Genomic DNA, 13,291 nt, shown 5'->3' on the forward strand with positions numbered 1-13,291 from the left:
CGACTGACCCTACCTTGCTGTCCGCTACCGTAATATGTAGGGCATTATCCGGCCGTGCTTCCGAAGAACCTTTTCAGGTTCCGCGGCTCTCCAGAGCACTCCGTCGCCGAGTGAACTTACAGCTTTCGGCGCTGTGACCAATGTTCGTTGACCCAATATTTGGTATTACTGAATGCCGTGGGACAAATTCACTACTCATCCTGTCACAATCGAATACCTCGAGAGTGATGGCTCTGGACTCATGAGTTTGAAGGCGCGCAGAGGAGGAAATGAGTCTACGACCTAGAGAAAGATCAAACCTATCGTCCGGAATCAGCCTCTCGATACAACCATAGACTTGAACACGAGGTGTCTCTGACTCCTACTAACGAAGAAATCCGACCAGGTGTCTTGAGAAAGATATCATGTCCCGAGCCGTGCCTCACAGGTACACATGCATTTTCGCGAAGAACATTGACCTGTTCGCCTTGACAACAAGATTCGGGCAAGATTCGAGTAACCAAGACAATAATATAACAGGCTGCTTCAGACAATGTTGAAGGCTCATTGTTTACGAGCTTGTTGCGGGGTGGTGGTGAGTCGACGGGGTTATAAGGGTATATAAGGTATAAGGGTCATTATAACGTTCCCTCTATTCAATATTATTATTAAAAGCTTGTGTTTATTAAACGCTTATTAACAGAGCTAAATAACTTAAGTTGGCGGGCGTTGTTAAGATATACTTCCGCTATATTGTAGCGCTATTTACTCGCGTCTATAGACATGTTATAGCGGCGATGCAGAGAGGAGAGGAATGCCACTATGGTGAACTCTGGCGGTTGTGCAGGTTGTTGAGATTCTTATGAGCAAGATGACCTTTGTGGTGCCTACCGCCCACCTTCCTGAGCTTGTCAAGAGCTCTTTCTCCGATACGGTCTTGCCTCCTCTATACAAGAAGGACCTGCCTCACGCCTCCAGCTTCTTTTTTTTTTTCTCTTACTTCGGCAGGAACAAATCGACTCGCTTGCAAAGTAGGAAGGAAACCTCTATACCTCCTTCTCAGATTTCTTCCCACCCTTTCTTCTTACACTTCTCTCTCAATTCTTCCTCTCTCCCACCTCAACTCCCTCCCCCAGACATTTCACAATACTAATTCGAAGCTGATCATACCTGCATTCTCGATCACACAGAGAGAGCTTCATAAAACTATCATCAGGATGTCAGATCCCCGGAAAAGACGCGAGGGGAACAAAACCGACGAGTCGGGATACTCCATTTCACCATCGCTTTTCGAAAACCTTACCATCGCGACCAAGTATGTCCAGCAAGGCGACGCTATAGAGATTGATCAACATGATGAATCCTGCACTACGACTCTCCAACGTTTTCTTTCGGTAAACGCAGTTCTGAGCACAGCATCGTCATTTGCTATCCGCCAACAACAAGCGGCAGAGCAAGATCTTCCGCTTCAAGTCATCGGAGAAGGATTTTGCGGTGTGATATACGACTTCCCTAGCAGGGGACTCATCATCAAGGCCGGTAGATCAAACAAAAAGCAAGAGATGTGGGCTGATCATGTGGCTCACGTCAAGATGTGGGAGGCTTCGAAAACCACAAAGTCTTACGCCATGCCAAGACCTGGATATATCGTACAAGTCGAGGACCTTCAAGCTTGGAAGATTGCTCACCGCAAGGAGATCAAGAGTCACTCAGGATTTTTCTTCGATCCCAGCGCGATCATGGTATCTGAACGCATTCTCCCACTACCTCGAAGCATTCGCGAAGCGCTTGTGTCCGTCTTCTGTCCGTCCGACATGAAAGCCGACGCTTCAAACAACCCAGCAAACAAGCATTGCTTGATACGCCTTTACCTTGGACGCAGACGCATGAATCAACGAGTCGAAAACAAATTCTCTCTGCGAAACTTTGAACTCACGCTCGACAAGATGGAGATCTTGGGTGTAGACCCCCAGCAATATGTTCAGCCAATGGCTGAGGCTTTGGCGGTCATGCACTGGGCTGCTCAGATTGATGGTGCAGATGTCGAATTCGTTCTTGGCAGTTCTCCCGAGCGTCGCATATCTGCTCAAACCCTGGACTCAATTGACCTTGAAGGGGATATCATCACGACGTGGAATATGGATGAATCGAAATCAAGCGGCATCAACTTTCTCCGACGCAGCGTGAGCATCTTCCTACTGGATTTCAATCAATGCAGAAGAATGCCGCCCACTCCCAAGGGCATTGATGATGCTGTCAAAGCATTCTGGGAAAATGACCCATACTATCCAAGGCCTGGCTACAAGGAGGGAACCCAAGAGTGGATGCTTTGGGAACAGTTCAAGAGCGACTACTTAGTCAAGAGTTACAAGATTCTGGATGACTCTGCTACAATGCCCGCCGAGTTTCTCCGCAGAGTCGAAGAGCATGGAAATTCAGCTGCAAGGCAGCTATTCATGGGCGGCCCCCCTCCAAATTCTGCTACGGCTTCCTCAAGTCCAACTCCTGGTCCTTCAAGCTCTATGCAAGCTTCACAGAGCCCGATACCGGGTTCTTCAAGCTCTATAGCAGACACGAACGAAGGCAACAACGACAAGAAGAAGAAGAAGAAGCAGAGGAAGTACGCAACTCTAGGATAATCCTCTCTCTACGGACAAGGCAAGCTCGCCAACTTCTTATATGCACGGGAGATGGCCAAGAGAAGTCCGTAAAAAGTAGTCGCGAATATTAGAATAGGAAATAAATTGATCAATGTTTCGGGCTACCAGGTTCCCAAATTGAGACTCCCACTTGTTGGGAAACAGGCTTTATAAAATGATCACAATATGATGTCCATCAGGAAAGTCTTGGAGGAAGAGTTAGGGTTTACTGGTGAGGAAGACCCAGAGCACCCCGATCCCCTGGGCGAGATCCTGGAATGGATCAACTCGGAAAACAAAAGCAAAAACCTCACGGTCGGCGAGTACGATTTCGACAGTACCTACTCCAGTGGCGGATGCCACTGCGAAAGCACGATGCTCTGCTTGCAGCTCCTCGCCAGAGAACGAGACAACCTCAGTCCGGCTTCGATCAACAGCGGCATAGTCCTCCCAGACAAAGAAGTCACGGATCTATTCCAAGACGATATTGTCATCATGCCTTCGAGTAGGCTATGCTGCCCATCCTGTATGCACCTTGTTCAATATTTCTACTATCACCACCGCCGCCGTAACCAGGCCATCTGGGGAAGCGTTGTCCACAAAGACTGGGTTCCTTGTTCACTGCCACCGTGGATCCCCAGGAAAGCAGGAGAATGGATGCTGGCTCAAGCCAGCAATTCTCTGAAGCAGCGGCTGGAAGGCATCATTGCCGCCATAGAGGCCTCTAGACCCGACGATACTGCTACAGCTTTGTAGGAACTGTACATTGGCCCCGAGCTCGATATGTATTATTTGATGAGATAAGATATGACACCTCTCTATTACGCCTGGAATAATACCAGCAAGGGAGAAAGAACTGAGATTGAGGGTGTGGGAAGAGAAGGCAATGGCAGACGCCAACTAGGCTTTATGATAATCCATGAAATCGCTGTCACAGCAGTATATGATTGCAGTGCCGGCCTCTTTGGACTCGGATGGCTTCAAGCAAATATAAACACTCTCGAGGACCCCATGTACAGTACAAAGAAACTCGCCTTGCCTGTGTGCCAGATGCCATGACAGACTTCAAACAACGTAAGCTGACATCACGTACCCCTACGTATAGATACTTGGAGTGGCTATGTAGACCTATTCATGGGTTCCATAGACATGTGGTCACCGCTAGAGTATATTGGATCGTCCAGAGAATTGCATGTTTCCCAATATCTTTGGGCGGCCTGAGAGTGATCAGAAGACTGGGAAAGACGGCCGACCATGAAAGCAGCAAATGACAGATGGCGCGATACTTTGCCGATCCCGCCGTTGTTACCTGTAGAATGTCGCAAGTGCGGTCTGCCAGCTCCTACCCGATGGCTTTGAACCTGACTTTTTTACACTTGACTCCGCTTCATAGATGGCCATCATCGTGGAGTATCTCCAAGCGTCCCGCCAAAGGTCTCCGTGGTAGCGATTACCGCGTGATGTCTTGAGTAGTTGTTCCGTTGCAGAAAAGTACAAGTCAGGATGCCTCGATTCGCATTCGAAGCCCTCTTTCGCGACTACGGTGAATACCTGGAAGACGTCCTATAGACATCCTACAACGTCAAATAGCTTATCGTCCACCAAATCTCGATGCCAATCCTCAAAGATTATCCTCGATCCCGCCTGATCATCAACCCGGTGGTGTCATACCAGCAAAGAAGAGACACGGCCTCCTGAAGGCCGCTGGTTTCAGAGCAGAGGTCTACAAAGCGTTCTGGTGTTGCGCTATGCAGGTCGAGAACCGCTCGGGCTCCTCTCAGATGCCGCTACCAGGCTGCGAAGGTTTCCTTGTACACGTCTATAAAGGCAAAGGTCGCGATGCCGAAGATAGCTTTGATCCCCTTTCGATCCACGGATTGAAGCAGTGCTTCTACAGCAGCAGTATGACACAAGGCATATTCTTCGTCCGATTATCCGCAGGAATGCTTTGCCTCATTCGCTTCCATGCAAAGAACCATATGCCGGACAGGGAATCGTCGGTTATGGTATCGCCTGGTTGCTGCCCGTCGGTCTGGATATGGTTTATCTTCTCACGAAAGTGATCGAGATACTTGAAATATTGAGTAGTCCAGTTTGAATCGTCGACTTCAGCTTGCTGGTCTCTCGAGAGTATCTTCCGCCGAGAGGCCGCCGTGTAAGGTAGGTCGATCAAGATGGGGCCGTCAGTCAAAGGCCGCTGGCCGAGAACACTGGAAGGCGGCACGTCCGTGAAATGAGATGTCCTCCAGACAGCCCGTTGTCTGTAGCCTTCGCAGGGAAAAAGCTATGACTGATACACTGTCCACCTCTCGCGTGATTCAAGTCGTATTTGACGCCGCGGGGGTTCCCACGCCCCTTTCACTTCGGGGTTTGAGACACCTTGTGGTTATAAATTAGATCGTCAGCTTTCAGACTCCTACAATCATGTTTTCCAATAATCTTTGAACTCACTCAACCATGAGCTGATCTCTAGTGGCAGCTCAGGTGGCGAAGCGGCACTCATAGGTTGTCACGGTAGCTTGGTCGGGTCCGGGACAGACACCGGCGGTTCCGTACGTATCACAGCAGCTCTGCAGGGATTGTACCGGCTGGAATCGACTGTTGGCCAACTACCGTTCGGCGAGTCGAGGCAAGTTGCTTCCTCTCAGCGTTCGATCGCTTTGTTGTCTTGAGAACCATTGACCGACGAGAGTGGCGCGGCACCAAATGCGAATTTATTGCACCACATGTGGACGGTCCTCTGGTATCCAGTCTCTCTACAATCGAAGCCTTTATGGATGGCATCTTGTCTTGTGAGCCATGGCGAAGGGCCCCGACGTTGCCACCCATCCCGTGGCGCAAGAGCTCGCGGCCAAGCCTGACAAGCCTCTCAAGATCAGGTATTACATAAATGACAATGTCGTTTGTGTGTAGTCGTCTATTGGATATCTCTCCTATCTTGCCCAGGGCTGTATGTCTCTGCCCATCTGATTGTACATTGCAGAGGTAGAGTTGATGAGATGGAGTATTTCCATGCCTCTAATTGGCTTCACAACCTAAGTGAATGACGCCATACGAAAGCAGACATCGTGAACAGGATGTTGGTGTTTTCCTCCGCGAATAATATTAGGACAGAAACGTCAGCCAGGGGTCGTCAGAGTACCTTACCTTTCTTATCTGTACGGATCAGCTTGATAAGATACCCTAGATGACGTTGCAGTCTGCTGAGCCTCAAGATACGATGAGAAAAGTACCTGCCTTCCTTGTCTGGGGAAGGCGGGCTATCGCATGGGTTTAAGCTTATCTCGCAGGAGTGGCAGGAATGATCCAGGCACGCGGGATGCCAAGGCCCGCAAGCAGGAAACCACCAGCACCGCGCGAGATAAGATAAGCCAAAATCCAACGACGTCAATCTAGGACGGCCCCTCCAACAACTGTCCTTCCTCCAAACTTTGTTCAACTACCTTACTCACCGGTGTCAGCTTTTTGACAGAGATTATCTAGTCGCTGCTGCGTGCCGGCGAAAGAAAACACGATGACCAGTTCGCCGGCATCGCCGCGACGGCGACATATCCTTTCGTCTGTCAATCCCGGCGAGGGTCACGAGCGCACACCAGAGCCAACCAAGCGCAAGTCGTCGCCTGGTTCAACAGACGTGGGAGCAGAAGCGCAAGCGCAAGCAGAAACAGGCGACGGCGAAAACTTGCGACCTAGATCATCCCGAATCCGATTAAAATCCAAACACTCAAAGTCGAGCCGATCGCATCGTCACCGAGACCGCGACCATGATGCAGACGCCGCCGACGATGACAATTCCCGCTCAGAATACCGCCACAGCCGCCGCCACCACCACCACAGCAGCCGGCGACATCGCAGACGATCACGATCCCCGACGCCATCGAACCCTTACGAACCCCAGGCCCTGGACCCAGACGCCGCATTCCGCGAGTCCCTCTTCGACGCGATGGCGGACGACGAGGGTGCGGCATACTGGCAAGGCGTGTACGGGCAGCCGATACACGTCTACTCGAACGAGCGGCCGGGCCCAGAGGGCGAGCTAGAACGAATGACGGACGAAGAATACTCCCAGCACGTCAGGCAGAAGATGTGGGAGAAGACGCACCAAGGCTTACTAGAAGAGAGGGCGCGTCGGGAAGAAGCACGGAAACGCAAAAAGGAAGAGGAAAAGATTAATAGGAAGCTCCAAGAGGACATGGAGCGGAGCCTGCGTCGCGGAGAGGAGCGGCGCAAGAAGAGAGCGTGGGTCCAGCTGTGGGAAGACTACACCCGAGGCTGGACAGAGTGGGCCAACAGCGTGGACAAGATTCCCTGGCCTGTAGAAAGCGGGCGACGGAGAGACATCAACGAAAAGGAAGTCCGACGGTTTATCGTCAACGGTCTCGGCCTCGACGACATTGGCGAAAAGGAGTTCGCTGCAAAGCTGCGCGAGGAGCGCGTGCGGTGGCATCCTGACAAGATGCAGCAGAAGCTTGGCGGACAGGTGGACGACGAGGTCATGAAGGATATTACGGCGATTTTCCAAATCATTGATAAATTATGGGCAGATACCCGGTCGAAGGCGTAGTTTGAGCATAGCATATGCGGACAGAGCCCTTCCGACCATTAGATCATTAACACGGCGCAATAGCAAACAGGATTTTCCAGGTACGGGGTGTTTTGTTTTGACTGTCTTGGGAGAGGCCAGGTGCGATCGCGATCGCAAGCAATCAATTCTATGTTCTACTTTGCTTTTCCCACGGTGAAACATTGGGTGAGGCAGTGTGGCGGGAACTGAAATGCACCATTGCTTGCCTTGCCTTGCCTTGCCTTGCCTGGGCCTGCCCCATCTGGAGAGTGGCTGGCTACGGCGTTTGCACTAGTAGGTATGCATGGTTCGGATACGAAGTATGGTGCAGGACAAGCGTGGCCTGCCGCACCATTTTGCTGTTGGGGCAAAGCGCCATTTAGTAGGGTACCAAATGATACCGTTGCACATCTCATCCCCGGAAATGACGCCTTACAATATCGGCTGCGGTGTGATAGTTTTCATTCTGGCAACAGGAAAAACCTCCCATAACACTCCTCAACACAGGCCTTTTCTACAAGAACTCACTACCATCAAAAAGTGGACAGATCACGAATTGGAAGATCAAATGATTGAATATACAATTCATGTTGGATTGATGTACAATTCGTACTGATATTACATCTTGATATCTCTGATAATCCCAAAAAAGCCCAAACAATGCTGTGTAGTCCCCTTTACCACGCACCGGAAATTTCAATCGTTTCCGCTAAGCCATTTCGTTCCATGGTTCCCGTAATCATAGTTTTAGATTCCCGATTTACAGGTTGGCAACAAGAGCAGCACCACCGAAGAGAGCACCGAGAGCAACAGCAGCAGTCTGGGCGGGGGCGGCGCCAGGAGCAGAGGTGCTCTGAGCAGAGGCGACGCTGGAGGCGGCGGAGGCGGCCTTGCTGGAAACAGAAGCGATCTTGGAGGAAATGGAGGCGGAGCCGGCGGCGTCGGTGGCGGAGGTGAGCTGCTGGCTCAGGGAACTAGCCTCAGCACCGGCAGAGGAAGTGATGGAGGCGATGGCCGAAGAGGCGGCACCGGCAGCAGAGGAGGCACCGCTCAGGATGGAGGAAGCCTCGGAGGCAATGGCGCTGGAAGCAGAACCGATGAGGGAGCTGACCTCAGAGGCGCCGGGGACGGCGGGGGTGGTGGAGGAAGCATCCTGGGCCTATTGAAGTTTCTATCAGCAAGCTGTTAGGAGAGTGTGTCGTGATGCTTTTCAACTTACAGCGACCAGGGAGACCAGGGCGAAGACGGTGGCGGCGGAGAAACGCATTTTGGCTAATTTAAGGTTGTTGGTTTTGGGGTTTAAAGATTGAAGTTATTGAATTAGGTATTGGATAGTCGAGGACTGGGTATTTGTATTGGATTGGGTTAATTGGATTGGGTGGGAGGAAGGGAGACGACTGGAGGATGGGCTGATGGACAGAGGTCTTATATATCTTCTGATGAGACCATCCAGAGGGGAGTACTGGTAAAAGAGAGCCAAGCCGAGCTGCCTGTCCCCGTTCATCCTCTCACTCACCTCTCTTCCTCTCCTTACCTCACGCCCCCAATGGACCGTTCGTCATTCACATATCCATCTCACACCCCCCCTCACGTCGAGAGAGGCCAGGCACCACCACAAGAATCCTCCACCAAACGCCGGGCACGCAAGCCTAGCACCAAGAATACTAGGCGCGTTGGTGTGTTGTGGTAGGTAAGGGGAGGTACTCCGTACACCGTACCCGAGGCGCGGGCGGTGCGATGATGGGATTCCTTTCCCCGTTTTCGCCTCCTTTTGTTTGGGCGAGAAGGCCGAGAGGCGGAACCAGGGGGTGGAGGTCAGTCCAAGGAGGCTAGGGGAGTACTTGGTTAGGTTGGTGCTAGTCTAGCGGACCGCGGGTGGCACTCCGAGACTTGATACTACGTACCCCGGCCAAGGTCGAAGCTGGGGAGGGAAGACCCATGTTCGGATATCCCAGACTTCCCAGAATGCGTGGGTGCAAGACTCCCAGTCGCGAGGGAGGTGTGCTCTATTCGTGGTTTGCGTCTGTCTCTGTGGGCTGTGGCTTTGTAGGACCAAAGGGCGAACGACAAAGACCCACTTCCTCACGTCATCCCCGCGGTAACATGCAGTTTCCCAACTGCCTCCTCGGGACTCTTTCTCACTCTACGCAGTAGACTCTGGCAACTAGGTCCAATCGATGGTGGCCAGCTGTAGCAGCTATGAGAACGATACCAGGCTATCGCTGAGCTGACTGAGTTGGCACTGCTGGCCGGTGGGCATACGGACAGGCGTGACAGGCTGCATGGTCGGCACTGGCAAAGCGGAAAGCTCTTCCTAACTGCCCCTCTGGCAAGCCTGCATGTCTGAGACTGGGGATACCGGGGATCATGACCCCATCTTGGGAAAGATCAGGAATTTCGAGGTAGCCTGCTGTCTGGTGTGCTGAATCTGTGCCACCCCTTCTGTCTCTACTAGCCACTCTTCATTGGGGGGAAGCTTCTTACGGACCAGCAAGCACTAGCACCGTGAGCACCCTGCAGGACAAAACGCTGGATTGCCACGCTTGACGCAGCTGTAGTGTACGTATGTTCCAGAGCAGAGAAAACCGCGCAGGAACCGTCGAAGAATCCGATGCCGAGAGAGAGGCGACATTTCCAATTGGGATGGGTAATGATGTCGTCCACCCTCAACGAAAAACAAGCGCCACATTGGGCCGGACTTCTTAGCCAAACGGACTTGAATCTAGCCCACGTTCGAGACGTGTGGATATGTGGCTAGGCTCGAGCGGCAGCCGTAAGGTCGACGGTTACGAGGACGATGGCCGAGGAGGCGGAGGCGGACGACGACGGTGGCGCTCTGCGTGGCTAACGGTTTGGCTCTATGAAAGCATCAAAGGGTTAGCCTGGCTAGCCGCACGACTGATAGCTAACAGCTGTTAGGCACCTGAATTCCGTCAACAGCTATGCTATGCCTTCTTGACTTTGGAGATCCCAAAGATAGCAGCAGTGATTATGCTCGCAAGCCACGCGGGACGTACACAGCCAACAGCGTGGAGCAGCAGGATGAGGCATTGACGGGGAGGAAGACAATGCTATCCCGCCATATCCACAACGTCAGCCCTCGGCTCGATGCGATGCTTGGATGCTCAATTGCATGTGTACATCAATACCGGAGAAACAAGTCCGCTTTTCTTGCATCGCCGTCCGCTTTTCCATTTTGTTTTCAGCAGGGAGAAGCGAGTCAATTGGCAAAATGTATTGTGGGTTCGGATGAGGCGGTGATGGACGGGGAGGAACGAGGTTCCCCATGGCCCATGCTGTCCAAGCAAACAAATGCAAAAAGGAATAGCAACATGTCATCAACAATAACAAAAACCGGGGGTTCTTTTTGGAGAAGGTACCTGGGTAGCCCGGAAAGAAAGAGACATGGACATGGGTGGTGGAGGTAGGTACCTTCCCGCGGATGCAATGACACCATGGGCCAAGGACTTGGGCGCTGCGACGGCGGCGAGGAGGAGATCGACAGGAGGTGGAGAAGAGAATAGAGGGGTGTGATTCGCCAAAGGTGGTTATTCCCGCGCCTACAGCCCCCCCACAGGGCCCATATTCCGTATGGAGAAACCACCCGCCATTCGAAAGTCCCGTCGACATCGGATACGGGCACGTACCTGCACCTCACTGTGTTACTAATGGATACCTCTCTCCAACGTGGATCAAGTCACGGAGTCACGAGACGTAAGGGAAAGGGAAATGGGCAAGGGGAAAAAAGAAAGAGACGGTGACATGAGTGAGAGTCGTCCGGACAATCGAACTGTTTGTCCAATGCTCTCGGCCAATTGCCTGAGGTGTCGTTCCACAGTTTCACAGTTTCACGGCAGAAGGCCAGGCTTCGCTTCGATGGAAGCCTAGGAGGACGAGCAGGAGGAAGCGCCATGGAACACACCAGAGACCCAGAGGATGAGCCTTGTGTACATAGTATGAGTGAGAGGGCGGAGCTTCACTGACTGTCGGGCCCCCCGGATCGACACTTTCTTTTCGTTGGGTCCTGTTGAGGCTGCCAGCTGGCGCAGCTGAGAAGGAGCTGTACCAAACACTGAACATCCCCCGCCGCCTATCAATCAGCCAGCCAGCCAGCCTATGAGTGAGGTGTGTCCCATCTTTCACTCCAAGTCTACAACAAGCCTCTGCCAGCCTGCCAGCCTGCCAGCTCAAACTTAAAACTCAAAAAAGAGAGAGAGGTCTTTCGTTGCGTCTCTTGACAGGCGTGGGAAAAGACGAGCAAACTTTCTTTCTGCCCGTGGAATCTGATCTGCCAAGGATTTTTACGCTTACCCGGAAGCTTGATGCACTGACGTGGGCAGGCACAGGCAAGGCAAGGTCAATGCAAGCCGCTAGGCATCATGCTTCTTCTCACGGGCCCTTTCGAAAGGTTCTCAAACAGCGCTGATCTCATATTTCTCTCTGCTGATTGAACCCTTATTTCCAATCCTAATATTGCCATCTGAGAGCTGGATTCTTTAGCCTGTCACGTCCTGTCTGGAGATGAAGTCAGAACATCACCCACCCCCAGAGCCTAGAGCGAAAAGAGGACAGTGTCGCGAGCCGAACTTCGCTGTATGCGTACATGGTATGAGCCGTCATCCGCGGAAGGGGGTGGGCCTCTGTTTGATTTATTGCTATGACGTATGAATGTCGCTGTCCCCTGCCATTGGGGAGGTTCCACTCGCAGGCCCAATCATCATGGAGCATCACATTCGGAGCCCGGAAGAATTATGCAAGATGAGACGGAGTAAAAAGATGGCATCTCCCGTCTCTCCGGTTCTGGACTGTTCATGCTGGTTCGCAGCCTCGAAGCATGATTATGACCATATGGCTTCGCTTGGTCTGTTAGACCATGGAGAAGACGGGGGGTTTTGCGGGGAGCTCCTTGTTTGGGGTTCCGGCCGTTGGAAATTGGGAGCTCGCTACCTAGCTTGCAAGCCCCAAGACTCTAGACTCCTACAGGTTGTAAGTAGGGGGCTATTATGAGTCTCGACCGTTTACTGGGTGGATGAATTTGAGAAGCGTGAGAGAGGTGTGACGGTCTCGAACGGTCGAAGCTTTCCCGACGTGCCGTCTTTCAATCTCTAAGTTCCATGGCAGAACCCTCGTCTTTTTGAAGTTTGGCCTTTCCCGAATCTCGACGGTGTCAAACCCTTGGCGACAGCCCGCGCCAATGCCGTGCCATGCGTAAGGGGGAGAAAATGAAATCTGAAATCCAGATCAGACGTACGAGCAATTGCAGACGGGAGAACGAACTCCTGCGTCTGTCTGGCTGCAACTTCATGCACGCGCATCCAGTCTCGACAACTAGAGCGCACAGACTGGTAAAGTCCCGTGAGCCATGATGAGATTGGAAAGGAAGCGCGTGGGAAATGAGTATCTGTTTGCAGCCTTGCTAGCATATTGGGGGGAAGGAGGGAGGGGAGGGGGCGTGTTCCCGAATCCAAAGCAGTAACAGCAGATTCCTAACCCCGAACTTCCATGGCTCGGAAAGGAAGAGGAAAGAGGATCAAATTGCGTCACAGGATGTCAACAGCCATGGATGGAGGTTACCTACCGTTCGTTTCGAAACCACACTTCTTTTTGGGTGACGGCGCCGTCGCCTCTTTCATTTGAAAGTTCGGATTAAGGTGAGGTCAATGCAGAAGGTTTTTTTTTTCTTTGCCCACGGCAATCAGGCTAGAAAGTCAATCTGCGAACCGGATGACCCTCGGTGTCTTCGTGTTCTTCTTTTTGAGGTGGCACAAGCGCTGCGAGTTTCCAATGTCGTGAATGTCTGCTACCTACTGTGTGCTCCTGTGGGTTTCCACTTTCGGGGACCAACAGAGAAACATCAGGAGATCCTCAAAATAGAAGTAGAAGTTTTGCTCGCGGGAATGTGATCCGACTGAAAATCGTGTGGCACAACTGGCACTGGCAACGCGAACGGTATTGTACGACCTACCTCACACCCCCCTTGAGACACGTGAGACCCCGCCAAGAACGAAGATGGCTCAAACCGCTTCAAAATTCGAAGCCTCGAACTTTCATCCTCAGCTCTACCTACTCTGCATCTCTTCCTGCCTGTGCCTGCTTGCCCGCCGCCTGG

The 13,291-nt window shown here is 52.2% G+C and overlaps 4 protein-coding genes across 4 annotated transcripts; 3 read left to right on the top strand and 1 right to left on the bottom strand.

Moving 5' to 3' along the window:
• Nucleotides 1-1,196: 1,196 nt before the first annotated feature.
• Nucleotides 1,197-2,618, top strand: N0V96_007873 (uncharacterized protein; the record flags this gene model as incomplete). The annotated part of the gene is made up of 1 exon (XM_065758154.1): nucleotides 1,197-2,618. The coding sequence occupies one exon, from the start codon at nucleotides 1,197-1,199 to the stop codon at nucleotides 2,616-2,618; it is 1,422 nt and encodes a 473-aa protein (XP_065613296.1).
• Nucleotides 2,619-2,804: 186 nt separating this feature from the next.
• N0V96_007874 (uncharacterized protein) lies at nucleotides 2,805-3,374 on the top strand (the record flags this gene model as incomplete). Its single annotated transcript, XM_053196502.2, has 1 exon — nucleotides 2,805-3,374. One exon carries the CDS (start codon nucleotides 2,805-2,807, stop codon nucleotides 3,372-3,374), a length of 570 nt encoding a protein of 189 aa, XP_053046153.2.
• Nucleotides 3,375-6,132: 2,758 nt separating this feature from the next.
• On the top strand, nucleotides 6,133-7,182 carry N0V96_007875 (uncharacterized protein; the record flags this gene model as incomplete). The annotated part of the gene is made up of 1 exon (XM_053196503.2): nucleotides 6,133-7,182. The coding sequence occupies one exon, from the start codon at nucleotides 6,133-6,135 to the stop codon at nucleotides 7,180-7,182; it is 1,050 nt and encodes a 349-aa protein (XP_053046154.2).
• A 760-nt stretch (nucleotides 7,183-7,942) lies between these two features.
• On the bottom strand, nucleotides 7,943-8,449 carry N0V96_007876 (uncharacterized protein; the record flags this gene model as incomplete). Its single annotated transcript, XM_053196504.2, has 2 exons — nucleotides 7,943-8,341; nucleotides 8,402-8,449. 2 exons carry the CDS (start codon nucleotides 8,447-8,449, stop codon nucleotides 7,943-7,945), a joined length of 447 nt encoding a protein of 148 aa, XP_053046155.1.
• Between the last annotated feature and the right edge of the window lie 4,842 nt (nucleotides 8,450-13,291).

This window comes from Colletotrichum fioriniae (genome assembly GCF_027942845.1).
Source record: "Colletotrichum fioriniae strain IMI 355084 chromosome Unknown scaffold_9, whole genome shotgun sequence".
Classification (NCBI taxonomy): domain Eukaryota; kingdom Fungi; phylum Ascomycota; class Sordariomycetes; order Glomerellales; family Glomerellaceae; genus Colletotrichum; species Colletotrichum fioriniae.